At 55.5% G+C, this 27,387-nt stretch overlaps 4 protein-coding genes and 2 non-coding genes across 6 annotated transcripts in view; 2 read left to right on the top strand and 4 right to left on the bottom strand.

Moving 5' to 3' along the window:
• Positions 1-5,532, bottom strand: part of IL4I1 (interleukin 4 induced 1) — a 5,655-nt gene extending 123 nt beyond the window's left edge. Inside the window, exons 1-7 of the mRNA XM_031605496.2 lie at positions 5,464-5,532; positions 3,743-3,957; positions 2,683-2,789; positions 1,905-2,106; positions 1,653-1,721; positions 1,281-1,417; positions 1-999 (exon numbers count right to left, since the gene is read on the bottom strand). The exon at positions 1-999 is cut by the window's left edge and continues 123 nt beyond it. Of these exons, the coding sequence (XP_031461356.2) occupies positions 180-999; positions 1,281-1,417; positions 1,653-1,721; positions 1,905-2,106; positions 2,683-2,789; positions 3,743-3,957; positions 5,464-5,476 (1,563 nt within the window). The 5' untranslated portion in view covers positions 5,477-5,532 and the 3' untranslated portion in view covers positions 1-179. The remainder of the gene's footprint in view (positions 1,000-1,280; positions 1,418-1,652; positions 1,722-1,904; positions 2,107-2,682; positions 2,790-3,742; positions 3,958-5,463) is intronic.
• Positions 5,533-9,570: 4,038 nt separating this feature from the next.
• TRNAE-CUC (transfer RNA glutamic acid (anticodon CUC)) lies at positions 9,571-9,642 on the bottom strand. Its single transcript has one exon. It is a non-coding gene; the product is annotated as a tRNA-Glu (tRNA).
• A 263-nt stretch (positions 9,643-9,905) lies between these two features.
• On the bottom strand, positions 9,906-10,010 carry TRNAL-CAA (transfer RNA leucine (anticodon CAA)). Its single transcript has 2 exons — positions 9,973-10,010; positions 9,906-9,951 (listed from the first exon to the last, which is right to left on the bottom strand). It is a non-coding gene; the product is annotated as a tRNA-Leu (tRNA).
• A 244-nt stretch (positions 10,011-10,254) lies between these two features.
• LOC116236716 (uncharacterized) lies at positions 10,255-15,329 on the top strand. The gene is made up of 4 exons (XM_090129219.1): positions 10,255-10,614; positions 13,279-13,393; positions 13,730-15,122; positions 15,269-15,329. The coding sequence occupies exons 1-3, from the start codon at positions 10,255-10,257 to the stop codon at positions 15,073-15,075; spliced, it is 1,821 nt and encodes a 606-aa protein (XP_089985345.1). The 3' UTR covers positions 15,076-15,122; positions 15,269-15,329.
• An 821-nt stretch (positions 15,330-16,150) lies between these two features.
• Positions 16,151-21,419, bottom strand: LOC116236707 (uncharacterized). The gene is made up of 6 exons (XM_090129084.1): positions 20,759-21,419; positions 19,591-19,685; positions 19,449-19,521; positions 19,050-19,143; positions 18,570-18,659; positions 16,151-18,210 (listed from the first exon to the last, which is right to left on the bottom strand). The coding sequence occupies exons 1-6, from the start codon at positions 21,053-21,055 to the stop codon at positions 16,151-16,153; spliced, it is 2,709 nt and encodes a 902-aa protein (XP_089985210.1). The 5' UTR covers positions 21,056-21,419.
• Positions 21,420-21,468: 49 nt separating this feature from the next.
• Positions 21,469-27,162, top strand: LOC116236714 (E3 ubiquitin-protein ligase TRIM7-like). Its single transcript, XM_031605497.2, has 7 exons — positions 21,469-22,046; positions 23,822-23,908; positions 24,021-24,239; positions 24,623-24,645; positions 24,803-24,918; positions 25,017-25,049; positions 25,855-27,162. Exons 1-7 carry the CDS (start codon positions 21,534-21,536, stop codon positions 26,379-26,381), a joined length of 1,518 nt encoding a protein of 505 aa, XP_031461357.1. The 5' UTR covers positions 21,469-21,533; the 3' UTR covers positions 26,382-27,162.
• Positions 27,163-27,387: the final 225 nt, after the last annotated feature.

The raw sequence follows: 27,387 nt of genomic DNA, 5'->3' as shown, positions 1-27,387 counted from the left end.
CCAAGTGTTGGACCTGGAGGTTGTTAGTGTCCCATCTGAGGACAGGAGACTTTTCCATTTATTTTTTTTCCCCCAGTTATTTTTCTTTAACACCTTTCCTGCCAACGCACGTTGGCCGAATCTTCATGGAAAGTGATCGACCTCACCAAAAGAACGTTCCAACTGCCAACCCAGCGAGCTCAGAGCTCTCCCTTTTCCACGAAGCCCTCCAGGTTTAGGTTGAGATTTCGGGTTTCGCTGTCATCGTGGATGTTGCTCGCTGCCCTCACGGCAGCTTTCATGGAGGTGTCGATCCAGGCATGAGGTTGGGCAGTGTGTTCTCCTGCAAAATGCACCCTTCCCTCGTGCTCAAAGAGAGCCTGGGAGTAATCGGTGAACTGATAGGGCGTGAAGGCAGCGAAGGCTCCCAGGGAATGCCTATCCAGCTGCCACTTCTGTATCACATAGCGGTCGCAGGTGTACTGCAGGTAACTCTTGCTCACCTGGTGGATGTCCGCCAGGTCTTGGAGGACCAAATCCAAGTATTTCTCATCCGCTAAAGGCATGAGGAACTCAGCGTCGTCGTTCCAGGTGTAGGAGGCCAAGATGACCCCGACCCCGCTGGAGAAGTTGTGGCTGGGGTAGTAGATAAACCTGGAGGGGCGGTCGGTGATGGATTGCCCTCCTCGAATGCCATCCTTCTCCCAAAACTTCTCCGTGCACGCCAAAGCGATTTTGGAAGCGCTGGCGTAGTGGATGGAGCGGAGAGCGTCGTTTTTGGCAGGGGAGAGAGGTGGGAAGAACTGGATGTGCCTCGTGGCTTTGGCCGAGGAGGTGACGAGGACGTAATCTGCAGTCTCTATGCTCGGGGCGAGGGTGTCCGGAGCACGGTAGAACACCCGGACCTTCCCTCCCTTCGTCATGATTTTTTCCACCGTGCAATTGAGTTTGATGACGCCCGGCAGTGCTTTGTGGAAGGCTTTGGGCAGTTGGTCGAAACCTCCTGTGATTTCGTCAAAGCTGGAAGGGAGAAGAAGAGAAAGCGTTGGGTTTCGGTGAGGGCAGAACTTCTCGCAGAGGTCTGAGTTGTAAAATCTCTCCTGGAGAGACCCTTTGAGGAAGGATATCCCATCCAGATATCGAAACGACACTAAAATTTCCTATTCTGTTGCACTTCCGTTGAGCATCTCCAAGTGAGGTTCTCTCCTACTGGAAACGTCTTACTCTCCCATAAGAGATGACATCTTACTCTCCCATAAGAGATGACATCTTACCTCTCCCCATAAGAGCTGACGTCTTACCTCTCCCCATGAGAGAAGATATCAAAATCCCACAGCGAGGCAAGGAAGGACAGATAAAAGCCCGACTCCTCGTTCAGCAAATCTCCGATCATCTGCACAGCTCCTCGGCTCAGATTTCCAACTTTAATCAAATATTCCTATGGAAGCCAAGGAGAAGTCAGGGCCTGAAGTCATTGTCTCAGTGCACTGATCAACCCCCAGCCAAAATTCATGCCCTGATCCACTTGGATCTACTGGGATAGATCTATTGGCTCCATGCGGATCAGTGTCTCCTCCAATTGAGTTGGACAGATCTCAAAATGAACAAACTGGGAATTTTCGACCCAATCTGCCCCCTCTCCGCCAGCTGGATCGCATGGGATCACCCTTTACCTTGGTGGAGAAGGAGTCGTGTTTAGCCAGATACTCCTTGCAGTTCGTGGTCTGGAACTCCTTGAAAGCCTGGAGAAGAAATAAATGTTGATGGAGTCAAGGAGGCAAAAAAAAAAAAAGTGCATTTTCCAACAAAACTCTGTTCTGTTGGGACCTGAGGTACCACTGTGGGGTTTGGTAATGGGCTGAGCTCGTCCTACTGGGTTGGCTTGATGACCCCACACCAACTGGGTTGTCTCGATGACCACGTACCGACTGCAGAGCTTCCCTGTAGAGCTGGCTGGCACTTTTGCCCCTCTCTGACGGCCTCAGGGTGTAATTCAGGATGTCAGGGTTTCTGTTTACTTCTGCCACTCTGGCTCGGATGCCGTTCACAAAATACCAGGCGTTGTCATCTGTCTGGCGGAACGGGTTGAGCTTCAGGTCAAACTGCCTTATAAACTCACGCACCAGCCTGGAAGGGGGGCAGAGGAGGTGAGAAGTGTTGGTGAAGCCTCCCAAGGAATCCTTGAATGGGCATTTTCCCATTGGGCACGTTGGTGCACCCGTGTTTGACTTTGGCATTGAAGGACGCTTCTACACTGATTGTGTTGGTGCACCTATCAATGACTTTGGCTTTTAAGTGTGGATTTTGGGTATTTTAGGCACTCCTACCTTTATATTTTTGCTGCTTGGAATTTGTGCTGCCTCAGTGACCACAGGGAAAGGAGACCTACAAGGATGCCATGGGGAACAAGGGTCGTGTTCACAGAATGTAGAATTGGTTGGGTTGGGAGAGAGCCAAAGACATTTATGTCTTCTTCTGGAAGAGGAGGAGGGCTCTGCTCCCACTCCAGGACACGTGTTGTGTTTGCGACACCCCACGGATTCTTCCCAGAGCATTTTGGCTGATGCCCACGCCCTGCTTGGCTCCATCCTCTTACTGACGCTGGGTTGGGTGCCCAACTGGGGGGAACTCACCCAACTTTTGGGGGTCGTGACTTCCAAAATAGACATCTGGCCCTGGAAAGGATGGAGGATTGCAGCTCACCTGTGCTTGCTCGGCAGGCGCATGGCTCCCAGCTCCACGTACCAGTCCTTCTCCCGGTAAGTCCTGATCCTCCCACCCACCCTATTGCTGATTTCCAGAATGGTCACCTGTAAAGGGTAGAGATGGCAAATGGGTTTTGAGTTCTTCCAGAAAGCCACCCCAGAAATGCGTTGATTCCACCCCAGAAATGCATTGGTTCCCCCCCAAAAGTGCATCAATTCCTTCAGAAATGCACTGATTCCTTCAGAAGTGCATTGATTCATTCAGAAGTGCATTGATTCCCCCTAGAAATGCATTGATTCCCCCAGAAATGCACTGATCCCCCCAGAAATGCATTGATTCCCCTAGAAGTGCATCAATCCCTACCAGCAGTGCATTGATTCACCTAGAAGTGCATTGATTCCTCCCTAGCAATGCATTCATCCCCCCTAGAAGTGCATTGATTCCCCTCCAGAAATGCATTGATTCCTCCAGAAATGCATTGATCCCCCTAGAAGTGTATTGATGCCCACCAGCAGTGCATTGATTCCCCTCTAGCAATGCATTGATCCCCCCCTAGAAGTGCATTGATTCCCCCCCAGAAATGCATTGATCCACCCCAGAAGTGCATCAATGCCTACCAGCAGTGCATTGATTCTCCCCTAGAAATGCATTGATCCCCCCAGGAAATGCACTGATTCCTCCAGAAATGCATTGATCACCCCTTGAAGTGCATCGATGCCCACCAGCAGTGCATTGATTTGCCTAGAAGTGCATTGATTCCCCCTAGAAATGCATTGATCCCCCAAGAAATGCTCTGATTCCCCCCCCTAGAAATGCACTGATCCCCCCTAGAAATGCACTGATCCCCCCCGAAATGCACTGATCCCCCCCGAAATGCACTGATCCCCCCAGAAATGCATTGATCCCCCTAGAAGTGCACCGATCCCCCAGAGGTGCATCGTTTCCCCCTAGAAATGCATCAATTCCCCCCCCCCCCCCCCAGAATCAACGACTTCCCAATCCAGGCTGCCAAACCTTTGCTGCCAGCACCCAATGCCCCAAAACTGCCACCCCCCACCTTATGGCCGGCATCTCGGAGCAGCTTGGCTGCTGTCAGCCCGCTGATCCCAGCCCCAACGATGACCACGCTGGACGGACGCGCGGTGGGCTCCAGCCCATTCTTCACAATGCTCAGCAGCTCCTCGTAGTCTTTGTCCTGGAGGCAATACTCAGGGAAGCACTGGAACCTCTTGGCACTGGCGAGTCCCAACAGGAGGAGCGTTTGGAAGAGGGCTAACGAGGAATGGTAATTAAACGTCATTCGCGTGCGGGGAAGGGAGGCGATTTAAATGACTAAATCGTTGTGCCTGCTGCCCGTCACAGTGATTTATCCCATGTTTTTTTTTTATCCTGGGTGGCACAATGGAGGAACAGAGATTGCACTGGGGATACAAAGGGATTGTATACCTGTAATCCATCATTATACGCATATCTGTGATATCAGATAGATGAAGACAAGTGATAGAAGTGCGAACAAAAACCCTGACGAGGAGTTCCTGATTTTTTTTTTTTTTTTTTTTTTTTTGTTCTACTACCAGATTACTTTCATTTTCTCTTCCAGTTTCTTTCTGGGAAAAGATGAGAAAGAAGGAAAAAAAAAAACCCAACACCTTTTGTAACCACACTGTGAGTCATCTTTATTCACAGGAAAACCTGTGTTAAAAGCACAGCCTGGCTGGACCAGCCCCAGTCCAACTCACGGGCAGTGGTTGAAGCCCAGGGCTGTTCCCCTGGAGGTGATTTCTCAGAGCTGTAGGATCAGCCTCGCTTTCCTGGAGGTGCTGACGGTGGTCATGCAAAATAATTAGAGAGCGGCTGCTGTAATTAGCCTGGTTAACAGCAGGGCTGCCTTAAAACGTGGCTGAGAGTGATGCCAGGAAAATGGCATTAATTGTCCTGGTCTGACACCATCACTGCCCTGACCTCCCTGAGGGACAGCGTCCTGAGGGGGGTTTTGAGCTCAGTGCATCCCACCTGGTAACCCCAAACACCTTTGGATGATGTGGAAGACAAAGATCTTCTTTAGAGATCAGGAGGTCTCCATCCCACTGAGTGTGACCTCCCGAAATACTGTGGGGTGGGGTGGAAGGCAAAGGGGATCTTTTATGGGGGTGAAGAGATCCCCATCCCATCCAACATGACAACCCTAAAGACTGTGGGGTGAGGTGGAAGATAAAGGAGATCTTTTCTGGGGTGAGGAGATCCCCCATCCCATCCAACACAATCACCCTAAATACTGTGGGGTGATGTGGAAGGCAATGGAGATCTTTTCTGGGGGTTAGGAGACCTCCATCCCATCCAACATGACAACCCTAAAGACTGTGGGATGATGTGGAAGATAAAGGAAATCTTTTCTGGGGGTGAAGAGATTCCCCATCCCATCCAACACAGTAACCCTGAAGACTGTAGGGTGATGTGGAAGGCAATGGAGATCTTTTCTGGGGGTGAGGGGATCTCCATCCCATCCAACGTGCCAACCCCAAATACTTCTGGACAGCGTGGAAGGCAAAGGAGAACTTTTCTGGAGTTCAGGAGTTCTCCATCCCAACCAATGTGACAACCCTACATGAGGTGGAAGACGAAGGAGATGTTTTTTGGAGGTCAGGAACTCTATAGGGTCATAAAATAGAGCAGTTAGATGGAAAGGTTTGGGGTGGGGGCCTTCAGGAGGTGACACCGAAGGGACTCTGAAGGAAAGTAGGAAAAAGAGAGCAATAATTCCAAGGGAGAACCACTCACCCATCGCAGCCATGGTTGCAGTAGGCAGGCGGCTCCTCTGCTGAGATTAGTTTCCATTTTATACCCTGGCTTAAGGGGAAAAAAAAAAAAAAGTCCACCCCGGAAGAAAGCAGAGCATGTCATAAGAAGGGGAAGTAACAGCTGAATACACATTCAGTTCTTTTGTATTTGCTTTTACTGTAGTTGTGTTTTTTTTTTTTTTTACTCACCTCCTTTGACCATGAGCCATCCATCTGTGGGATGTGATCATCAGGAGGCACAAAGGGCAGCCTCACCCTTCTGTGCTACAAGAAGGAAGCGTGGAAAATGATGGAAACGCAGCTGAAATTTCCCTTCTGGTCATGATGGTGGCATCTCCATATGGAAATCTGTCTGAAGGATTCCTTCTGGTCATGATGGTGGCATCGAAAAAAATGGAAATCTATCCAAAATATCCCTTCTGGTCATGATGGTGGCACCTCCAGGTGGAAACCCATCTGAAATGTCCTCTCCAGTGACAACAGTGGGATCTCCAGATGGAAACCCATCTGAAATGTCCTCTCCAGTGATGACAGTGGGATCTCCAGATGGAAACCCATCTAAAATATCCCCTCCAGCGATGACAGTGGGATCTCCAGATGGAAACCCATCCGTCGTGCACTCAACTATTCCATCACTTGGGTTGTGTTGGTCTTCCCTCCATTGGCACAGAGGGAACCAAGAGGCGTCTTCGCCCAAATGCCCGAAGTGGAACAGTGCTATTTTCTTCTAACTAAATTTGTCCTTCTCTAAATAAAAGAAATCACTCATTTTCCCCAATGCTTTCAGCTCTGCTCACGTCAGAGCCTCAATCTGCATGCAGAAGGTGGAAATTCCTCCCCCTGGCCACAATGGTGGTGTGACCATAAAACCACCACAGACCCCACAGCGCAGCTTTGCTCCTCGTTTTCTGGCTCCTTTCAGTACCTCTTTTTTTTTTTTTTTTTTTTTAATTTTTAGGTGCTTTTTTTTTTTCAGTTCTTTTCCCGAAGCAGCAAGATTTCCCCACGCTGAGCTCCATCCCTCACACTGCAGCTTATTGTGAAGTGCAAGAAGAATTTTGGATGCACTCGAGGTAACTGTTGGCCCCCTGTGTCAACATTACAGCTCAATTAATGCCCCACAAGTGGGTTCTGCAGAACCACGGGGTGAGGGAAGTCAAGGCTTCTCCATCTCCATGAGGAGCTGCACTTTGGTTGAAGGGGTCACTGCTGGTAGCTGTGGGCTTTCTGCTTCAGGAGACCATTGGATGGAGGGAGCCCCGAATCCTAAAAGGCGTTGGGGTGGGAAGGACCTTAAGACCACCCCCAGGGGTTGGGGTACCACCACCACCTCAAATCCCATCCGGCGTCCTCCCAGCTCGGCGGGGCTCCTCGCAGTGCTGGTGGATGGGTCACGTAGCCGTCAAGGTTTCACAACACTGCCTGCAATGGGTTTTTCCTGGAAGAAGTCAGGGTGTGGGTTTTCCCTGCGGTGCTACGGGCGGTGAGAGCACAAATTTGGCAAGCTGGGCTCCTCGTGGGGCTGCTCCATCCACCTCACCGGCCCACGCGCTTCCCTCTATCCCCACTAAAACCAGTTGGTGGATGCCCACGGATCACCCCATTAAGGACAACCCAAGCGTCGCACAGTTCCCCCTCCCCATTCCCTGCTGCTTTGGGGGCTTTGTCCCAATGCCCCCATTTAACCAAACCCGTCTGCTTCCCCCCACCGTCGAACCCAAACCCACGCCATCAGATCTGGAGGTGAAGCAAAGGTTCCCTGAGCGATTTGGGAATTACACGGAGAAACCCCACGCTCTACACACATTGCTGGGACCAGACAGGATTTTCAGAGGGCAGTTTGTTTGGATAAGGGTGAGATTAGCACATGTAATCACACGTTGCTCCATGATCACACCACGGCTTTATTATCAGGGCATAAGCAAGCTATTCATTGCATAACGAGTTCCTCCCATCTTCCTCCTGCTGCTGCTTCCGTGAGGGTGACTGGAAGCACAGCTTCCATCTGAAACTCATTGCAACACATAGGATGGGGGTAGGGGTCAGTTGGGACCCCCCCCCTCTCCCCCCTCAGTGCTGGGAATTCTTTGCTATGGGGAACTGATGGCAAAAGGGGTGATGCAAAAAAAAAAAAAAAAAAAAAGTGGAGAAATTTGCTTAAAAAATTGCAAATTGTTTCATTCTGACATGGGAAGCCTTTGCTTCCCGTTCCCCATTGCGGCCGTGGGGCAGAAAATTCACCCTGAGTTCGTATGGGAAAGACCTGGAGCCATTGAGAGGGAGTTTGGGTTAATCAGGAGGATAAGTTTGGGTTAATTGGGCAGGTTTGGGTTAATTGGGCAGGTTTGGGTTAATTGGAAGGGTGAGTTGGGTGAGTTTGGGTACGTTAGAAGAAGTGAATTGGATGAACGTGGGTAAATTAGAAGAACGAGCTGGATGAACTTGGATCAATTAGGATGAATTGGGATCAGTTAGGATGAATTTGGGCTGATTAGGATAAATGCTGATCAACTGGAAGGATACGTTTGGATAAATTTGGGTAAACGAGGACAAACGAAGGGGAGCAGAGCCTCAGGACCACCATCCTGCAGCTCCTTGGGTTGATCTCAAGCCTTTATGGTGAAAAAAAACTCCACGTTTTGTGCAGGTTTGCTTTTAGTTCCCGTTGCTCCGCTCTGTCACTCGTTAGCAGACAACAAATTATGCTAATCAGCCTTTTGCCAACTCTGTTTGGGCCGTGACAGTAATTAATGAGTGATTTCGTTAAGGAAAAGAGGCTCGGCGCCTTTGGAGCCAATCTGGGCAACCCACATTGGGTGTAGTCGGGTGGACTCGTTAACGAAGTAATTAGCCATCAATCAGCTGACAGACAGAGCTGGGTTTGCTGGTGACTGCAGTTGAGGAAAGATATTCAAATCCAAAGGATTTGCTCCATTTCCTCCCCACCCCAAAGGGCGCAATCGGGCCGATTTCCCCATCGTGTGCTAATTGGGGTTAATTGGACGGCCAACCATCATGGCGGACCCAAAGGAATGGGGGGCACCGGGGGGCACAGAGGGGAGCCCAGGAACCCCATTGGGTGTTGCTCCCATTGGGGGGGGTATCGCTCCTTCGGCCAATCGTAGGGCTCCTCATTTGCATGCTGATTTGCATAAAAGGAGGTGGGCGGAGAATTCCATTTGGGGTCCAGGCAACGCAGCTGAGCCATGGTGTCTGCGGAGGGGAGGAAAAAAAGACCCCAAAAGGGAAAAAGACCCCAGTCGAGGGGGGGATCCCAGAAAAGAAGGCGTCAGAAGCCTGAAAGCAGGAAACCCCCGGTCAAGAGGGTGAAATTTAGTGGGAAAACAAAACCCAAACCCAAACGGCGACAGAGGAAAAGGTCCTCCAGCCCTTCCTTCGACCCCAGCAAGATGCTCAGGCAGGACGGCAGGCTCCTGTCCCGCGAAGCCAAAGGGCTGATGGTGGCTTTCCTAAGGGACGTCTGCAGGAGGGTGGAGAGGGAAGCGGAGAGGCTGAGGAAGGAGAGCCAGCGTCCCATGGTGGGACCCACGCACGTGCGCGCCGCCCTGCACCGCATCATGCCCAAGGACTGGAAGCGCGCGGCCGGGGGGCGGTGACAGCCAGCCCCATCCCTCCCCGAACACAGAAGAGGGCTGAGATGACCCGAATCCCAAAGGGAGAGGGATGAAAAACCCCAAAACGGAGCAAAGAAACCGACGCTGGATACCCCCAGCGGGGGTGCAAAATAACACCACGGCTTTGCAATAAAAGCAAAGCCCGCAGCATTTCGCAGCGTCGGCGCCTTTCTCTTCGTTCGTTATTTCGCTTTGGCTCGGGTTTAATGAGCTGCAAGTCGAGGGTGTTTTGGGGTGGGGGAAATAAAGGGTTTCCGTGCCCTGTTTGGAGAGAGGTGATGGGGTTGTGTTCGTATTTAGGTTTGCTGGAAGGGGTGGGAGGTGGCAGTGGAACGGCTCACCCGTTCCAAATTAAATATGTGCTTTCGGGGCTGGATCCGCTTCCAGAAATTAAATAGAGAAATGATTTGGGGAGGAGTTTCTCTAGAAAAAAGAAAAAAAAAAAACAAACTTTCCCTGACCGGGAATCGAACCCGGGCCGCGGCGGTGAGAGCGCCGAATCCTGACCACTAGACCACCAGGGAGGGGGTTTTGGGGTCCTGGTGGGGGGGTCCCACTGGTGACCCCGCTGTGGGGGTTCACCCGTGGGTGGGGGGCTCTGCGCTGCCCACTTGGGGTCACTGGGTCCTTTGTGCCCCACTCGTGCTTTCTGCAGAGCTTTGCAGAGGGGTTGTGTGCATGTCTGGGGTCTGTGGGGTCTGTGGGTGTAGGGCAGCAAGGTGTGGGGTGAGGGGGAAAAAGGGGAATTTTCCCAAATTTGGGTAGGGGAAAAAAAAAAAAAAAGCTGTGTCAGAAGTGGGATTTGAACCCACGCCTCCATACGGAGACCAGAAATCCCATCGGGAAGGCTCAGCCTTGAGTCTGGCGCCTTAGACCACTCGGCCATCCTGACACCCTGCAGCCTTCCTCCCCCTCCTCATCCTCGTTCCTTAACCCGCGCTGCGCTTTGGGGGGACCCAATTCTTTGTTTTTCGGGCCCAAATCCTCGTGGAAATTCCGAGGAGGAAGGCTGACATCACAACGACTTCGGGACAGCCGACCAATCGCGGTGCCTGGTCGGAACGCGGCCCCATAGAGCCCCATAGGACTTCTGGGGGGGACCCCAACCCGGGGAGGAGGACGGGGGGGGGGACCCCATGGCCGCACACAGCGAGAGGCAAAGCCAACAGCAGAGGAAGATGAAGAGGAGGAGGCAGAAATTCCACCGCGTCCAATGGAGGTGTTCGTCCCGAAGGCGGCGATGGAGGCGATCCCAAAGGGGATCCAGCAACGGGATGAGGACAGAACCCTATAGGAGGAACTCGGCCCCATCCGAGCTGCTGGTGCCCACATCCCGACGGATGTCCGTCACGGCCAGGAGGATGATGTGCTCCTTCATAACCTCCTTCTCCAGGGGTTTGGTCAGCAATGCGGATCAGCGCCGGCGGGAGCGGCGGGGGTCCTTCATCGGGACCTTGGAACTCAGGGCGGCCGTGGATGCGGTGATGGAGGGCAGAGTGGGGCTCCCCTCCTCCTCCTCCTCCTCCTCCTCCTCCTCTTCCTCCTACTCTTCCTCCTCCTTCTCTATGGGGAGCTGAAGGTGGAGAGCGTCTGGCCGCGGGGAGAAACGTCCTCCTGCCATAGGGGGAAACCAGAGGAGAAGGGGGAAATAAACTCGGTGCCCTTTCCGCCCTACGGAGCTCCTGCGTCCGTCCTGTGGGATGGGGGAGCATCAAACCCAGCGCCCCGTTGGGGAAGAGACCCTGCAGCACCCTGCGTGTGTGGAGGAATGGGGGACCCCAAAATGCCACGAGGGAACCCTAAAATTGAGCCTACAGGGAACCCCCAAGTGTTGACATAGAGGGAACCCCAAACACCAAGGTTATAGGGGGACCCTAAACATTGAGTCAGTGGGGAACCCCAAGTGTTGACATAGAGGGAACCCCAAACATTGAGGTTATAGGGAATCCTAAACATTGAGTCTATAGGGAACCCCAAGTGTTGACATATAGGGAACCCCAAATACCGAGGTTATAGGGGAAACCAAACACTGAGGTTACAGGGAACCCCAAGTGTTGGCATATAGGGAACCCCAAACACTGAGGTTACAGGGAACCCAAACATTGAGTCTACAGGGAACCCCAAGTGTTGACATATAGGGAACCCCAAACACTGAGGTTATAGGGAACCCTAAACATTGAGGTTATAGGGAATCCTAAACATTGAGTCTATAGGGAACCCGAAGTGTTGAGGTTGTAGGGGAGCCCCAAACACTGAGGTTATAGGGAATCCTAAACATTGAGGTTTTAGGGAACCCTAAACATTGAGTCTACAGAGAACCCCAAGTGTTGAGGTTGTAGGGGAACCCAAGAGCTCAGGGATAGAGAAATCCAAACATTGATGTTATAGGGAACCCCAAGTGTGGAGGTATGGGGAACCCCAAACACTGAGGTTACAGGGAACCCCAAAATTTGATGTCTGGGGAAACCCAAAGTGTTGAAATATAGGGGAACCCAAGAGCTAAGGGATAGAGAAACCCAAATATTCAGATATAGGGAACCCCAAGTGTTGAGGTTATAGGGAACCCCAAACACTGAGATTATAGGGAACCCTAAACATTGAGGTTTTAGGGATCCCCAAGTGTTAAGGTATAGGGAACCCCAAACACTGAAGTTACAGGGAACCCCAAAATGTGATGTATGGGGAAACCCCAAGTGTTGACATACAGGGAACCCCAAACATTGAGGTTATAGGGACCCCTAGTGTTGAGCTATGGGGAACCCCAACGGTTAAGCTATAGGGTGGGGGTCTCAGGGCTCAAGAAGCCCCAGGTGTTTTTTCCAGCTGCTTTTGGGGAAATTTAAGGGTTCTGCACCTGAGCTGCTGGGATGGTTCCTTATAGGGTGTAGAGCTTTGCTGCAGTGAAAGGAGCTCATGGGGAGGTGAGGTTGTAGGGGCTGCTCCTGGGGGGAGGTGAGGGCAAACTCTGGTCCCCATATGTTTCCTCAGTAATGGGGACCCATTTCTCAGGCAGGAACCCTAAATATCCCAATATCCCAATGCATTCCCCCTCTTTCCCTATGGATAACCCCCAATCCCCCTTTTTCCCCATGGATAAGCCCAAACCTCCCTCTTTCTCTATGGAAAATCCCAAATCTCACCAGGTTCCCACTCTTTCCCCATGGATAACCCCGAATCCCCCTCTTTCCCTATGGGTAACCCCCAACCTCCCTCTTTCCCTATGGATAACCCCAAATTCCTCCTCCTCCCCTACGGATAACCCCAAATCCCACCACATTTCCCCTCCTCCCTTACAGATAACCCCAAATTTTCCCTCTCTCCCTATGGAAAACCCCAAATCCCTCCACATTCCCCCTCTTTCCCCATGGATAACCCCAAATCCCCCCCCTTTCCCTACAGATGACCCCAATACCCAACCCACCCCCACCAACCGCGGTTCCCTTCGGCACCCTTTAAGGGAATGGGATTTTTCAATACCCCACACCGTAAAATATGCGGGGCGGCTGAAGCGGGACGTTGTTGCGGTTATGGGGCGGAGTTTTGGGGTCACCTCTAGAGGGCTCCGCTCGGATCCCATAGCAAAGCTTCCGGAGCAGCGCTGCGTTCTCCTCCATTGTGGGGTCCGGGAGGGGGGGGGATCCGCGCCCTATAAGATGCGTTTTCCCAATGGATGGATTTGATTCCAGGTACCCTGGAGGGGGGGGGAGGAGGGGGGGGAAGGAAGGAGGGATCGCAACGCACCGCGTTCGGCTTTGGGGTCGTTCCCCCGTAAACGGTACGCTGGGAAAATGGGGTCGGGGGGGAGGGGAGGGGAAATGGGGGAAGGTTTTGGGGTGGTGGGATGCGATGGGGTGGGAAATGCGCGGCTGATTCTCAGCCCCCTCCCCAAACGCTTTGCAGCAAATGCTCCGATTTGTTGTGTTTTTCCCCCCCAAAATATGGCTGGTTGGGACCCCCCCAAACCCCCCTTGTAGGGTTGGGGGATTCTGGGGGCCCCCCCTTGTAGGGTTGAGGGATCCATCCTGACCTAGAGAAGAAATACGGGCTAAAAATCCCGCATTCTGGCTCTGCCCACCCCCCCCCCCCCCCCCCCCGTGCAGAAAAGAAGCGATAAATCCAGCCCCTGATTTTGGGGTCATTTCCCCCCCCCCCCCTTTTAGGGGTTTCCCTTCCCTGTAGGGGATGCCCTGCCTGCCATGGAGCCCTGCGTGCTGCTGGACAAGGCGCTGTACCGGGACGTGATGCAGGAGAGCTACGAGACGCTGATGTCCATCGGTAACACCGACCCCAAACCCTGTCGTTTTCCCCCCCATTTCCCAACCTTTGGGGTGCCCCGTTTTTAGGGGAGGCTGGTGGCCGGGAGGGGATTTCACCAGATCCTGGCATTTTCTCTGATTTTTTTTTTTTTTGGGGGGGGGGAGGGGTGGGGGGTACCCCATTGTTACGCTCCCATCCTTTGGGTGCTGCATCCGCCGCAGGTTTGGGGTTGACCCCGTGCCATCCATCCGAGTCCCGACCCCATCCATCCCTATCCCTACCCCGTCCCATCCATCCCTATCCCAACCCCCTCCCATCCATCCCAGCCCCATGTTGACCCCCCATCTCTTGCAGCTCAGGGCTTGGTGAACCACAAAGCAGCAGAGGAGGATGCTGTGGGGCTGGAGGAGGTCTCTATGGGGTCGGAGGAGCCCCCGATGCGCCCGCCCCATAACCCGGCACAGAACCGATCGCTGGGATCCAACAGGCGGAAAGCGAAGCGCCCTGACAAAGCCGTCCCTATTGGGGTCACGCAGACACCCCACACCACCCCGACCCCAAAAGCCAATGGGGTGAAGCTGTCCCAGGTTCGGAACCGTCCGTTCGGCTGCCCCGATTGCGGCAAATCCTTCCCGTGGGCATCGCATTTGGAGCGGCACCGGAGGGTCCATACGGGCGAGCGGCCCTACAGCTGCCCCGAATGCGGGGAATCCTACAGCCAAAGCTCCCACCTCCTCCAGCACCGCCGGACCCACAGCAGCGACCGACCCCACAAATGCCAGCATTGTGGCAAACGTTTCGCCGGCGCCGCCGAACTCATTGCGCACAGCCGGGGCCACGCGGCCGAAAAACCCCATAAGTGCGGGGACTGCGGGAAGGGTTTCGTTTGGGCGTCCCACCTGGAGAGGCACCGCCGCGTGCACACGGGGGAGAAACCCTACGAGTGTCCCGAGTGCGGGGAGGCGTTCAGCCAGGGGTCCCACCTCGCCAAGCACCGCCGCAGCCACACGGGCGAGCGGCCGCACCGCTGCTCCGCCTGCGGGAAATGCTTCGGCCAAAGCTCCGAGCTCAGCCGGCACCGCCGCAGCCACGTGGGGAAGAAACCTCAGCGTTGTGCCGATTGTGGGAAAGCTTTTCGTGCCACCCCGGCTCTGCTGAGGCATCAACGGTGTCACCGGAGGGAGCGCAGCCATCGCTGCGGGGATTGCGGGAAGGGTTTCGCCTGGGCATCCCACCTGCAGCGGCACCGGCGGGTGCACACCGGGGAGCGGCCGTTCCCCTGCGGGCTGTGCGGGGAGAGCTTCTCGCAGAAAGCCCATCTGCTGCAGCACGGCAAGACGCATCTCCCCGACCGGCCCTATAAGTGTGGGGACTGCGGGAAGCGCTTCGAGGACGCGCCGCCTTTCCTGGCGCATCGGCGCGGCCACACGGCCATAAAAAGCTTCACTTGTGGGGACTGCGGGAAGGGCTTCGCATGGGCGTCCCACCTGGAGAGGCACCGCCGGGTGCACACGGGGGAGAAGCCCTATGAGTGCCCTGAGTGTGGGGAAGCGTTCAGCCAGGGGTCCCATCTCACCAAGCACCGCCGCAGCCACGGCCCCAAAACGGCTTTGGTCCTCGTGGAGGAAGGGGTTGAGGAGGGAGAGACCCTCTGTGCGGCTCCGATGAGTTATGGGGCCATGGAGAGCCTGCAGCGGTGATGGGAGGTCGGTGATGGTGAGATCAGCGGGGTGGGATGGAGGAGGAGGTGGTGGGATGGAGGAGGAGGAGGCGGTGGGATATGGAGGAGGAGGAGGCGGTGGGATGGAGGAGGAGGAGGCGGTGGGATATGGAGGAGGAGGAGGCGGTGGGATATGGAGGAGGAGGAGGCGGTGGGATATGGAGGAGGAGGAGGCGGTGGGATATGGAGGAGGAGGTGGGATGGGGAGCAAACAGAGCAGTGCTTTGGGGATGGAGACCCCATTCCTGGGTCAGCTCAGACCTTCCCGTGTGGGGATGCTGATGCTGCGGGTTGGGGTGGTGACCTGGGTGCCAGAACCCCACAGTCTGTGCCTGGTTCTCATTGCTGTCGGGTTGGTTCGTCGGGGATGCTGTGGGGAAAGCAAGCGTGGCAAATAAAGGAGCGTTGTGCCCCATAGCTGCTGGCTTTGGGGCTCCTGGGGCTGAGTCCTTGAGCCCCGTGGTGGGAAATGTGCGTGGATCCCGCAGGATGAGCACGGGGACGTGTCCTGTAGGGTGGGAGCTGGGCCTGCTGTGCCCCACTGTGTCATTTGTCGGACAAAAAGACGCACAAAAAAGGTATTTTTGGTGAAGTTCTGTTTATTGGGTTACCGTCCCGTCAGCCCAAACCCACAGCCCGACCTGAGCAGTGTTTGGGGGAGGGGGGGGGGGTCCTTGGGGTGTTTCTGAGCCATTCGTCCCCACAATCCTCCTCCATTCCCCCAAGGGATCCCGTGCACCCAACCCCACGTTGTGGGGCAGAGGATGGGGAGAGCTATGGGATGAAGTTTCCCTTCACCATGCTTGGTGGCCACGCTTGGTGACCCCCCTCAGCCCCAACCCACACCCCCCCACCCACCCCATTCCATACTGACCCCCACCCTGACAGCATCCCGGACCCCAAAACATCCCCTTAACACCCAGCATGGAGGAGGGGGGCAACAACCCATCCCCACTCCAGCTGCAGGGTGACCCCAAAGATGCAAGGTTGGCTCTGAGCCCCCCCCACAAATCCCCACCCCTACCTCAGGAGCTGGGGGGCGACGCTCAGGGCTGCTATGGGGCAGGGGAGGAAGGCAGCAGGGAAGCAGGGCTGTGTTCCCTCACCCCATGCAGTGGGGAGGGCTGTGTGCCCCACTTGGGCTGGGGATGGCTGGGGTGCTTCTCCATATGGGCACGCTGGTGCCGGTTGCGGTGCGAGCTGCGCCCGAAGTGTTTCCCACATTGGGCACAAGAAAAAGGTTTCTCACCCGTATGGGTGAGCCGGTGCCGGTCGTAATGGGAGCTCCAAGCAAAGCCCTTCCCACACAGCCCACACTGGTAGGGGTTTTCCCCACGGTGCAGCCGTCGGTGCCTCTCCAGGTGGGAGCTGACGGCGAACGCCCGCCCGCATTCCCCACAGTGGAATGGTTTTTCCCCAGTATGGACGCGGCGGTGCCGTTCCAAATGGGAGAGCCAAGAAAAGGTCTTTCCGCACGCCCTGCACGGGAATGGCTTGGTGGTGGGTTCCTCGGTGCGTGGTTTGGGGTGGGTCTGTTGGTGTTTGGTCAATGCTGAGCTCCGTTGGAAGCGATGCTCGCAATGGGGACGCGTGTGGGGCTGCTCGGTGGGGTGGATGCAACGGTGTTTGGGGTTGGAGCTCTGCGTGAGGGATGTGCTGCACTGTTTGCGTGGGTATGGGGCCATGGAGGGCCTGTCCTCATCCCCAGCTGGGGATATTGGGGTGATGGGAGACCCATCCTCATCTCCAATTGGTGATGTTGGGGTGATGGAGGACCTGTCTTCATCCTCAGTTGATGCTGGGGTGATGGAGGGCCCATCCTCATCCTCAGTTGGGAATACTGGGGTGAGGGAAGACCCATCCTCATCCCCAGCTGGTGACGTTGGGGTGACAAGGGGCCCATCTCCATTTGGTGATGTTGGGGTGATGGAAGACCCATCCTCATCTCCATTTGGTGACGTTGGGGTAACAGAGGGCCCATCTCCATTTGGTGATGTTGGGGTGACAGGGGGCCCATCTCCATTTGGTGATGTTGGGGTGATGGAAGACCCATCCTCATCTCCATTTGGTGACGTTGGGGTGACAGAGGGCCCATCTCCATTTGGTGACGTTGGGGTGACAGGGGGCCCATCTCCATTTGGTGACGTTGGGGTGACAGAGGGCCCATCCTCATCTCCATTTGGTGACGTTGGGGTGACAGAGGGCCCATCTCCATTTGGTGACGTTGGGGTGACAGGGGGCCCATCTCCATTTGGTGACGTTGGGGTGACAGAGGGCCCATCCTCATCTCCATTTGGTGACGTTGGGGTGACAGAGGGCCCATCTGCATCCCCGGTCGGTGACGTTTGGGTCCCCTTATGCTTGAAGCGCTGTGGGTCCGTCTGGTGGTTGAGCCGCTTCCCGCAATCGGCGCATTTTTGGGGTGGAGGAGGAAGGTCTTCATCCTCCCCACTCTCCTCCTCCTCCTCCTCCTCTTCCTCCACCATCGCGTGGGTGCGCATATGGCGGTCGAGGTGGGAGCTCCATGCGAACGCCCGCCCGCATTGGCCGCATCGGAAGGGTTTCTCACCGGTGTGAATGCGCCGATGCCGCTCCAAATGGGAACTCCATGCAAAAGCCTTCCCGCAGACCCCGCACTCGTAGGGTTTCCCACCCAAATGACTCTTACGGTGCCGATCCAGAGCCGCCGCTTCGGCGAAGCTGCGTCCGCACTCGGGGCACCGGTTGGGTTTCTCCCCAGCAGGAACGTGGGTGCGTTGGTGGGTGAGCAGCGAGGAGCTGACGCTGAAACGCCGCCCGCAGTCGGGGCACGCGTAGGGCCGCTCACCCGTGTGCACACGTTGGTGGATGGTGAGGTCGGAACGTTGGATGAAGGCTTTGCCACATTGGGGGCATTCGTGAGGGCGGTCGCCGGAGTGGATTTTTTGGTGTTTGACCAGGGCTGATTTGTGGCTGAAGCTCTTCCCGCATTCAGCACACATGGTACGAGGTTGGGTTTGGGGAAGGTGCGGTGGTTCCCTGCTCTTCCGTCTCGTAGGGCTGCAGGGAGGACCCTCTTCTGTGGGTTTGGTTGCTTTGGGGTCCTCTTGAGGGGGTTCCTGCGCTGCTCCGTTGTCTGTAGGGCAGAGAGAGGGGCAGATGTGAGTGATGGCAAAGCCAAGGCTGGGGTTGGCCATGGGGGATGTTTCATTTTGGGGTGAACTCAAGGCCATGAGGGATGTTTCATTTTGGGGTGGTGGCCAACCCAAGGCCATGGGGGATGTTTCATTCTGGGGTGATGGCCAACCCAACGCCACAGGGGATGTTTCATTTTGGGGTGAACCCAACACCATGGGGGATGGTTCATTTTGGGGTGGTGGCCAACCCAAGCCATGGGGGATGTTTCATTTTGGGGTGAACCCAAGGCCATGGGGGATGTTCCATTTTGGGGTGATGGTCAACCCCATGATGACAGAGGTGTGATGTGGGGCTCACCTCCCAGCAGGGTGTCCTTGGGGACGTGGAGATGCAGGGCTGTGGGTTCATCCCTGTGGGACAGCGGGTTGTGTTTGGAAATGGGGAATTCTGGAAATAAAAGATGAGGGAATAAGATGGGTCAGCAGATTCTGCCCTCCCCAGGAGTCCCCCAGTGCGTGAGGGTGAGGAGATCCAGAGAGGCAGACCCAGCACACACACCCAAATTTTCCCCATTATTCGGAGGGGAGGAGAACTGAGAGCATGAGGACACCTCAGTGACCCCATTTCCAATCAGATAAAATGCAGAGTGATCCTCAAAAGCAGAGGATTTCCCCTAAAAACAGAAATGGGCGCCGTGGGATTCCCCTAAAAATGGGTTGCCCCATAGGTTGGGAGCATGGGAACAAAATGGAGTGGGATTCTCCTAAAAACAGGGAGCTCTAAAGGCTGGGAGCATGGAAATGGGGGCAAAAACAGAGGATTTGGGGTCGGTGTTACCAAGGGACATCAGTGTCTCGTAGCTCTCCTGCATCACATCCCGGTACAGCGCTCTCTGCCGTGGGTCCAGCAGCACGTAGGGCTCCATGTCACCCTACAGAGAGGAGGAGATGCTCCGTGGATCTGGAAATAGGATCCTTCGTGTCAAATCAGGTGTCCCAGACCCTTCCTGTCCCAAAATTCCCAGAAATTCTCCCCCAAAACCCCCAGCAGTCAGACCACAAAGAGCATAAAGTCCCCTAAAACCCACAAATTTTAGGCACTTTGCACCAACCCTAAACATTTTTTGGGGGGGAATTGTGATTTCTTGCAGCTGGAAGAGCCAAATTTGGCACTTTTTGCTGCAAAATCATTGGGAAAAAGAATTCTCCCCCTGCTTTCCCCAATCCTTTTGCTCACCCCCCTCCGCGGGCAGCATTTAGGATCGTGCTGAATCCCTATTTTCCAGCAGCACGGGATGGAGAAGGGAGGACTGGGAGGGAGAGAGGAAAGGATTTAGGGCAGGAAGAGCTGATAGGAAAGGATTTAGGGCAGGACTTACTGATTTGAGGACAAAAAGGGCGATTTGGGGCTCACACCGTGGATCCCCCTTATTTTTTTTCCTGTGCATTTCATCCCATTTTCCTCATTTTCCAGCTAAAATAGAAACAACAAAAGGGGGATCAACCCCACCAGAAGCCCACCCCATAAAGCAGAACAATGGGAAGAACGGGCGGAGGGACAGAGGACTGAGGAATGGCTCTTTTTGTTGGGTTTTGGGGTTTATCATGGGGGAAGGACGGACAGAATTACAATGGGAACGGATCTTTTTGTTCAATTTAGGGGGGTTTTTAAAGGGGGAAGGACGGGCAGAGGGACAGAAGGACAGCGGGGGTGGCTTTTTTAATCGGGTTTTGGGGGTTTTTAAAGGGGGATGGAGAATGGAAACAGCTTTTTTGTTGGGTTTTGGGGATTTTAAAGGGGGAAATCTGGACAGAAGGACAACGGGGACGGCTTTTTCTGTCGGGTTTGGGGATTTTGAAGGGGGAGGAGAGCAGAGCTGGTGGTGTAGAGGGGGCAAGAAGGAAAAGGGATGTGGATGAAGCCATTTTGGGGCTCTTTTTGGGTCCAGGACCCCATTACCTGCGCTCTGCTGGCTGGGAGGTGTTGGGGGCGATGCCTGGCGGTGCCCCATTTCGTTGTTTGGGGGACAAAAATCCGTCTTTTTCACCCCAAAAACGCAGCAGAAAGGGGCAGAGGGCCGTGAGGGGTCTGACCCTTCCGGCAGCTCAGGAAAGGAAGAGTTAAATTTAAAGAAAAAGGGGGAAAAAAGGGGGGAGGAAGGACTTTAAAAAGGGAAAAGAGCTGCGCTCGGTGCCACGGCCCTCTGGCGGCGGGACGGGCAGAAATGGGAGAAAAATAATTGTTTAAAAAGCACCTTTTGGGCGACAGAAATGCACTTTTTGGGTGACAAAGCCGTCAAGCACCGCTTTAGGGCCGAAAACCGAAATTTGGAGGTGGGGGTTTGGGATTTTAGGGCATTTTATTGAACGTGGATGGAGAGGGCTGTGGGGAGGGTCTGTGTTTGGGGTGAAAATGGGGTTTTTCGGTCAATAGGGACCGTTCCCCGTGTACCAGGCAGCCAGGAGCACCGCGCAGATGTATTTAAGAGCCCTTTGAGGGTTTGGGGGATCTGAAAATGTCCCTAAAAATGACCCTTCCCCCCCCACCTTGGGGCCCTCGCATCCCACATAGCTACGGGCTGCCCTCAACAAAGATGGACGCCACGGCTTCATCCTCTCGAGGCCATCTTGAGCCAGGCCGTCCTCACAGCGCGGGGGAAGCAGCGGCCATCTCGGTCCGCTCGCCCCAACGCCTTCGTACCGATACGGAGGGAGAGGGGGCAGGGGTATCTTCTTCCCATGAGGTGCTTGAAGCCGAAGCCGCCATTTTGGAAACGGGCGAAGCGCCGCCATTTTGGAAGCGGGCGCGGAGCCGCCATTTTGAATGTGGGGCGTAGCCGCCATTTTGGAAGCGGGCACCGCCCCTCTGCGGCTCTGCTCGGCCGCAAATCCCGAATCCGCCGTTTTTCACCCCAAATTCTGCCCGAAAGCGACCTCTCCGACAAGTATTTCCCCCGCAGAGCAAGTGTCACAATCCCCAAAACCCCTTTAGGACCCCCACACACCCCCCTATACAGCCCCCCCCAAACCGGCTCTCAATGGAGGACTCTGCGCACGCGCATTGCGCTCCCCGCGCTCCCCGCCCACACTCCACGCATGCGCACACGAGCCCCGCACACAGCACGCATGCGCACTCCCCCCGTCTACCCCAGCGAAAGCGGGCTGCGCCGCGCAGGGCGCATGCGTAACCCCGCCCCCTTCCACACTGCGCGTGCGCAGCCGCCCGCTCCGCACCGCGCGGGCGTGGCCCCGCCCCTTCCGGCCGTCAGTCGGGGCGGAGGCGCGGAGCAGTGCGGATCTCTCCGCGCAGCTCCGAGCGGCAATGGAGGCCCCGCCCGCTCCCCCCGCCGTACCGCCCGCTCCTTGCAGCGCCGCTCGGAGCCTTCAGGACGAGCTCACCTGCCCGGTGTGCTTGGAATACTTCACCGATCCGGTGCTGGTGGCGGAATGCGGCCATAATTTCTGCCGGGCCTGCGTGACGCAGTGCTGGGAGGACTCCGCGCGGCGGCTCTGCTGCCCGCAGTGCCGCGAACCGGTCCCGCAGCGGCTCTTCCGCCCCAACCGCTCCCTCGGGAACATCGTCCACATCGTCCGGCAGCTCGGCTTGCCTCCCGGCCCCGCCGATCCCCCTCCGGGTCCCCCCGCCCCCGCTCCTCCTCTCCCAGCGGCCGTTCCTCCGGTTCCGCCGGGTCCTCCCCGCTGTCCCCGTCACGGCGAACCGCTGCGGTTGTTTTGCGTTCAGGACCGGAGGGCGGTTTGCGTTGTGTGTCACCTCTCACGGGAACACCGCACTCACACCGTGCTGCCCGCCGAGGAGGCGGCCCACGCGGCGGAGGTGAGCCGGGGGGTGGGGAGGGGGAACGGGGCAGTAGGGAACCCCCCCCCGTCTTGGGGTCTGCGGGAATAAAGGGGGGGTGGTGCATTAAAGGGGCACTGGGAACACGTGGATGGGGATGTAAGGACCCACCGCCCCACACCTCGGGATTTGGGGGGGGGAGGGGGGTATCAGGTGGAGTGGTGCATTGAATGCATAGAATGGGACTGTAGGGACCCCCCCCTTAGGGTTTTGGGGGGATTAGGGGGGTGTGTTGTATTATGGGGACACTGGGAATACGTGGATGGGGATGTAGGGATCTCCCTGGGGTTTTTGGGGGGTAAAAGGGGGGAGTAGTGCGTTAAGGGGATGCTGGGAACACGTGGATGGGGATATAAGAAGCACCCCCACACCTCGGGATTTGGGGGGTTATGGGGGAGTGGTGTATTGAATGCATGGAGGGGGCTGTAGGGACCCTCCCTCGGGCTTTGAGGGTATAAGGGGGGTGTGTTGCTTTGGGAGGACACCAGGAATTACATGGATGGGGCTGTAGGGACCCCTCCTTGTGTTTTGGGGGGGTTGGGGGGTGTGTTGCATTATGGGGACACTGGGAATACGTGGATGTGGATGTAGGGAAAGCCCTCCCTTTGGGTTTTGGAGGGATAAAGGGGAGTGGTGCATTGGGGGGACACTGGCAACACATGTATGGGGTTTAGGGATCCCCCCTTAGGGTTTTGCGGGGCTTAGGGGGGGTTTGTTGCATTGGGGAGATGATGGGAATACGTGGATGGGGATGTAGGGACCCCCCGACGGGGTTTTGGGGGGGTATAAGGGGGAGTGATGCATTGAGGGGTCCAACTGTAGGACATAAGTGGGGTTCTGTGGTGGTGGGGTTGTGGGGTGTGGAGGAGGGAGCTCCCCCCATCCCAGTGAAGTTGCAGAAGGGGGTGGGAGTGCAGTAGGGGAGCAGCCCCCACCTCGCTGGAGGGAAGGACCCCCTTGTTTGGGTGCAGTATGGGGTGGGGGTGCATTATGGGAGCCCCCCACCCCCAGCAATGTTGCCATAAGGGGTGGGAGTGCAGTGTTGGAGCCCCACACTCCAACGAAGGTTGAGGACCCACTCACCCTCATCTTTGTGCAGGTGTAAAATAGCTCCAGGCACTCCAAAATCCTCATCTCCCCACGTAGAAATGTCCCCACATGATGGGGTGGGGGCTCTGTGTTTGGGTCCAGAATAAAAACTTTGGGTTTCCTTACAAGATTGGCTGTGGCATCCCCCAGAAACCCCTTTGCCTTTGTGCAGCATTGCTGGCAGCTCCCTCATCTGAGCCTGGGTGACTTAAATGAGGCTGGGCGCTGTGGTTTAATTGCATTAAGCCCTTAACGAACTTATTGTGGTGTCTCTGTGCAGCCCCTTCTGGGGCTGGGAGCTGAAAGCTGATCCCAAATGGTTTGTGCAGGGGTGGGACTTGCCTTGCATTCACAGCTGTGCTGTTGCAGGGAATTCAGACTGACTCTATTTTTTATTCCCTCTTTGTTTCCCTTTTTTTCTACGCCCAGCCCCCAGCTGCTCAGCTTTAGGGATGGTTTTTGCTTCTGGTTTTCCTTTTATTCCCAAAAGTGAGGGTTGGGGATAACAGTGAGGCAGGGCTCAGTGTTCTGCACCCACTTTGGGTTAATGGTGGCTGTTTGCTGCACGATTGATATTTATCTGTTTTTGGAGGTCATCCCCCACCACCCCTTCCTTCTGCATTCCTCATCCTAAGTAATTCCTACCAAATGCCTTCTGCTTCCAGGAGGTGCCTCAGGAGCACCTGAGCTCCCTGCGGAAAGGACGAGAAGAAGCAAAAGCTGAGAGAGAGAGGCAGAGTGAGGACCTGCTGGTGAGTGCAGGGGAAGGGGGGGCTTCCCTTGTACACCTTCCAGCTCTGCCCTGAAGCCTCCCCAGCCACGGGAGCGCCGATCTCACGCCGCTCTCCCCTTTGGCTTTGGCAGAAGCAGACCGAAGTGGAGAGGCAGAAAATCGTGGCTGAGTGCAAAGAGCTGCGGGGTTTCCTGGAGGAGAAGGAGCAGCTCCTGCTGTCCCGTCTGGAGGAACTGGACAGGGACATCGTGAAGAGGAGAGATGAGAGCGTTTCGAGGCTATCGGAGGAGATTGCCCAGCTGGACAAGCTGCTGGGGGAGCACGGGGCAGAGAACGGCCCTGGGAACACGGTGAGAATGGGGCTGTGTCCTTCTGTTCTGCTTCCAGCAGTGGGTGGGCTGATGGTTCCTCCTGGGGTGCTGGGATCCATTGACTCCACATCAGGAGTGGGATCTGCAGGCTGCTGGCTTTATCTTTTCCCCCAAAGTTTGGTGCAGCTTTGGGAATAAAATGCACCCTGAGCAGCAGAGCTCATTTGTCCCCTGTGGGTGCCAGCACTGAGAAACCTCAAAGGAAACATCCCAAATATTTCTCTTAAAGCCAGAATTCTGTTTCTGCCATGAGTGTGTTGCTCCCAATTCTTGAAACAGCTGCTGAGAGCTGCTCCATAAGTAGTTTTGGGGAGGATTTTGGAGATTTGGGGACTAACAGATGCTGCTTTTCCTCTCTGCAGGCTGTCACCACGGCTGGAAGCAGGTGAGCAAGCCGGGTCTGTGCTGGGTTCGCTGGGAGGCTTGGCCTGGAGGGGGAAACAAACAGAAGGGAATAGTCAGCCCCAGAGCGGGGCAGATTCCTTCCCTGTATGCTGGTTTTGTTCCAGGGGACGATCCTAATGCTGCTTTTTCCTCCCCAGCTTTGAGAGCTGGATGTTCTGCAAGCCGGAGCCCGGCTTCGCCGAGCTGGAGAAGAAACTGAAGAGCTTCTCCCAAAAAAGCGCCGTGCTGAAGGAAGTGCTGCTGGAGTTCAAGGGTGAGTGCTGGAAACTCCCCCTGTTGGGGTGCACAGGGAGCTGAACTCCTCTTGTTGAGGTGCTCAGGAAGCTGAATTCCTCTTTTTTATTCCTACAGAGAACCTTCGGTTTGAGTTGGAGAACGATACAGGTGAGGGCTGTTGGTTTTTTGCATGGGGTTGACCTCTGCTTCTCCACTTCTAAACCCAGAGTTTCTTCTTACTGGGGATAACGTGGTGGGAGTGGGACATCATTTTGGCCTCAGGGGTCAGGAGAGGAGGAAAGAGGAAGTAAAGAATCGATGCAGCTGTTGGCAGAGCCCACAGAAGGCACTGATCTGGGTGCCAGGAGCTGCAGGGTTGAGCAGACCTTCAGCACTCTGCTGTTCCCATTCTGTGTTTGGTTGCAGCCCTGACAGCCCTCATTTCCTCCTGGTCCCCTGGAAGGTGGGAGCAGCCTTCAAACCCAAAGATATTTACACTCCTCCCTCTCTTGGTGCTCAGCAGTGGCTAAAAATGTCACTTCTATGCAGAAATTTCTATTCTGGGAGACATCTCGGGCAAGACCAGTGGGACAGCAGCAGGGGTTGGGCTGGCACGCCCGAGTTCTTCTGCTCTAAATTAGAGAGGAGCCCAGTTCTGGCCCCCACGTGGCTCTTTTGTTCACAGAGCATTGAAAATCCCAACATTTGTCCACATCCATCCCCTTGTTGGGTCCTCTCATCTCTAGTTTGCTCCCTCCTCCTGACCTGGTCACCTTGCAGACACCACCACGCCAATTTCTTTCCAATTTGGAGGTCTGTCCGTCTCCCATTCATCTGTTTCTGTGCAACACGGACCCTAAAGCAAAGAATTCTGGTTCCTAAAACACATCCTGAGAGCATCCTGGCTCCTAAAATGAAGGGGCAGCATAGAGAGGGATGTGTTAGGGCACTGATCTCTCTGTCCCCTCTTTAGGAGATCTGTCCCTGGACCCGGACACGGCCAACCCCTACCTGGTGCTGTCTGAGGACAAGAGGAGCGTGCGGCTGCGAAGTGCCCCCCAGGAGCTTCCTGCCAACCCCAAGAGATTCGATTACTCCTTCTGCGTGCTGGCAGCTGAGGGTTTCATGGCAGGGAGGCACTACTGGGAGGTGGAGGTGGGCGATGGGGAGAGCTGGGTGCTGGGGGCGGCGCGGGAGTCGGTGCGGAGGAAGGAAAAGATCGATTTTGCCCCTGAGGAGGGGATCTGGGCCGTGGGGCTGAACTGGAAGGGGAAGAATTGGGATCAGTACCAGGCTTTCACCTCCCCCGAGACACCCCTGTCCCTGTGTGAGAGACCCCGGAAGATCGGGGTGTACCTGGACTACGAGGGGGGGTGGGTGGCCTTTTACAACGCCGATAACATGGCTCCCATCTTCACCTTCACGGCCGCCTTTACCGAAAAGATTTTCCCTTTCTTCTGGCTCTTCTACGTGGGCTCCTCGCTCTCCCTGTGCAATTGACCTGGCTGGTTCTGTGCCCCCTCCCCGAGCTGACCCGCCGGTAGTGCCCCATCCCACTCCTGTGTCCTTGGCTTCCCAGCAGCCCGTGGTTCTCCTCCAGCTGTAGGGTTTGGGTTTTTTTGTTCTTACTTCTTGAAGTTTGCGTCTTTTAACCCAAAAACAGTCTTGTGGGGAGTCAGCCATTGTGGGTGCGATGGACCTGGCTGCTTGAGTTACCCCCAAAATAGGGTTGGTTCCCCTCCTTGACCCCCTGTCCCAGCAAACCCCTCTCTTTTTGTACTTCCAAAGTCGGCTGCAAAGCAGGGAGCAGAGCCACGTTTGGGGTTCCTTGCTCCATAGCAAAGCCACCTGCTCTGTGCAGGTGAGAAAACCCACGTGAGGAGGAGAGGTGCCATACCCAGCCCCCATCACACCACTGCTCTGCATTTTTAGCATCCCCTTGCCCCCATCCTTGCTTTCCCTCCCCCAGGAAGGGGCCGTGCCCGCATTTTGCTCCGCCCAGAGAGCAAATCTCTGCAGTCTTCCCCCTCCTCTTAGTGCTGAGCAATTGGTAGGCTGTGATGGAGGCAGGCCTGGCGTTCCATGCCATCACCTGGCTGGGGGTGTCCCTGGTGGGCCTTAATCCCCTCATTGCAGGGGAGGGGGAGCACTGGTTTAGGTGTGAGCTCGCGTGTGCTTGCAACCCACCCTCGTGTGACCCCGCCGTGCTGTTGTGTCTCTTTACTGTTAACTCTGTTTAGTGGGGAAATAAAAGTTGCAGTGCAAAAAGAAAAAAAAAAAAGGAATCCACAGCGACTCCTGCGATGCTCTTCATCCTCAGGGCTGTGCTGGGTTGGGTGGGTGTGTGGGTGGGGGTCCCACCCCATGGGTGCTCCACTGATATCTGCATCCCCAGCAGCAGATCAGGCCCAAAGTGCCGCCCTCCCCCAAATCCATCTTTCTTCCCCCATCCCCTCAGGCTGGGGATCGTCCAGGGTAACAAATACTGTGCTTATTTCTGTAAGGA

Source organism: Phasianus colchicus, chromosome 35 (assembly GCF_987193195.1).
Source record: "Phasianus colchicus chromosome 35, bPhaCol1.hap1.1, whole genome shotgun sequence".
NCBI classification, from domain to species: domain Eukaryota; kingdom Metazoa; phylum Chordata; class Aves; order Galliformes; family Phasianidae; genus Phasianus; species Phasianus colchicus.
This window is presented reverse-complemented; position numbering and strand designations above follow the sequence as displayed.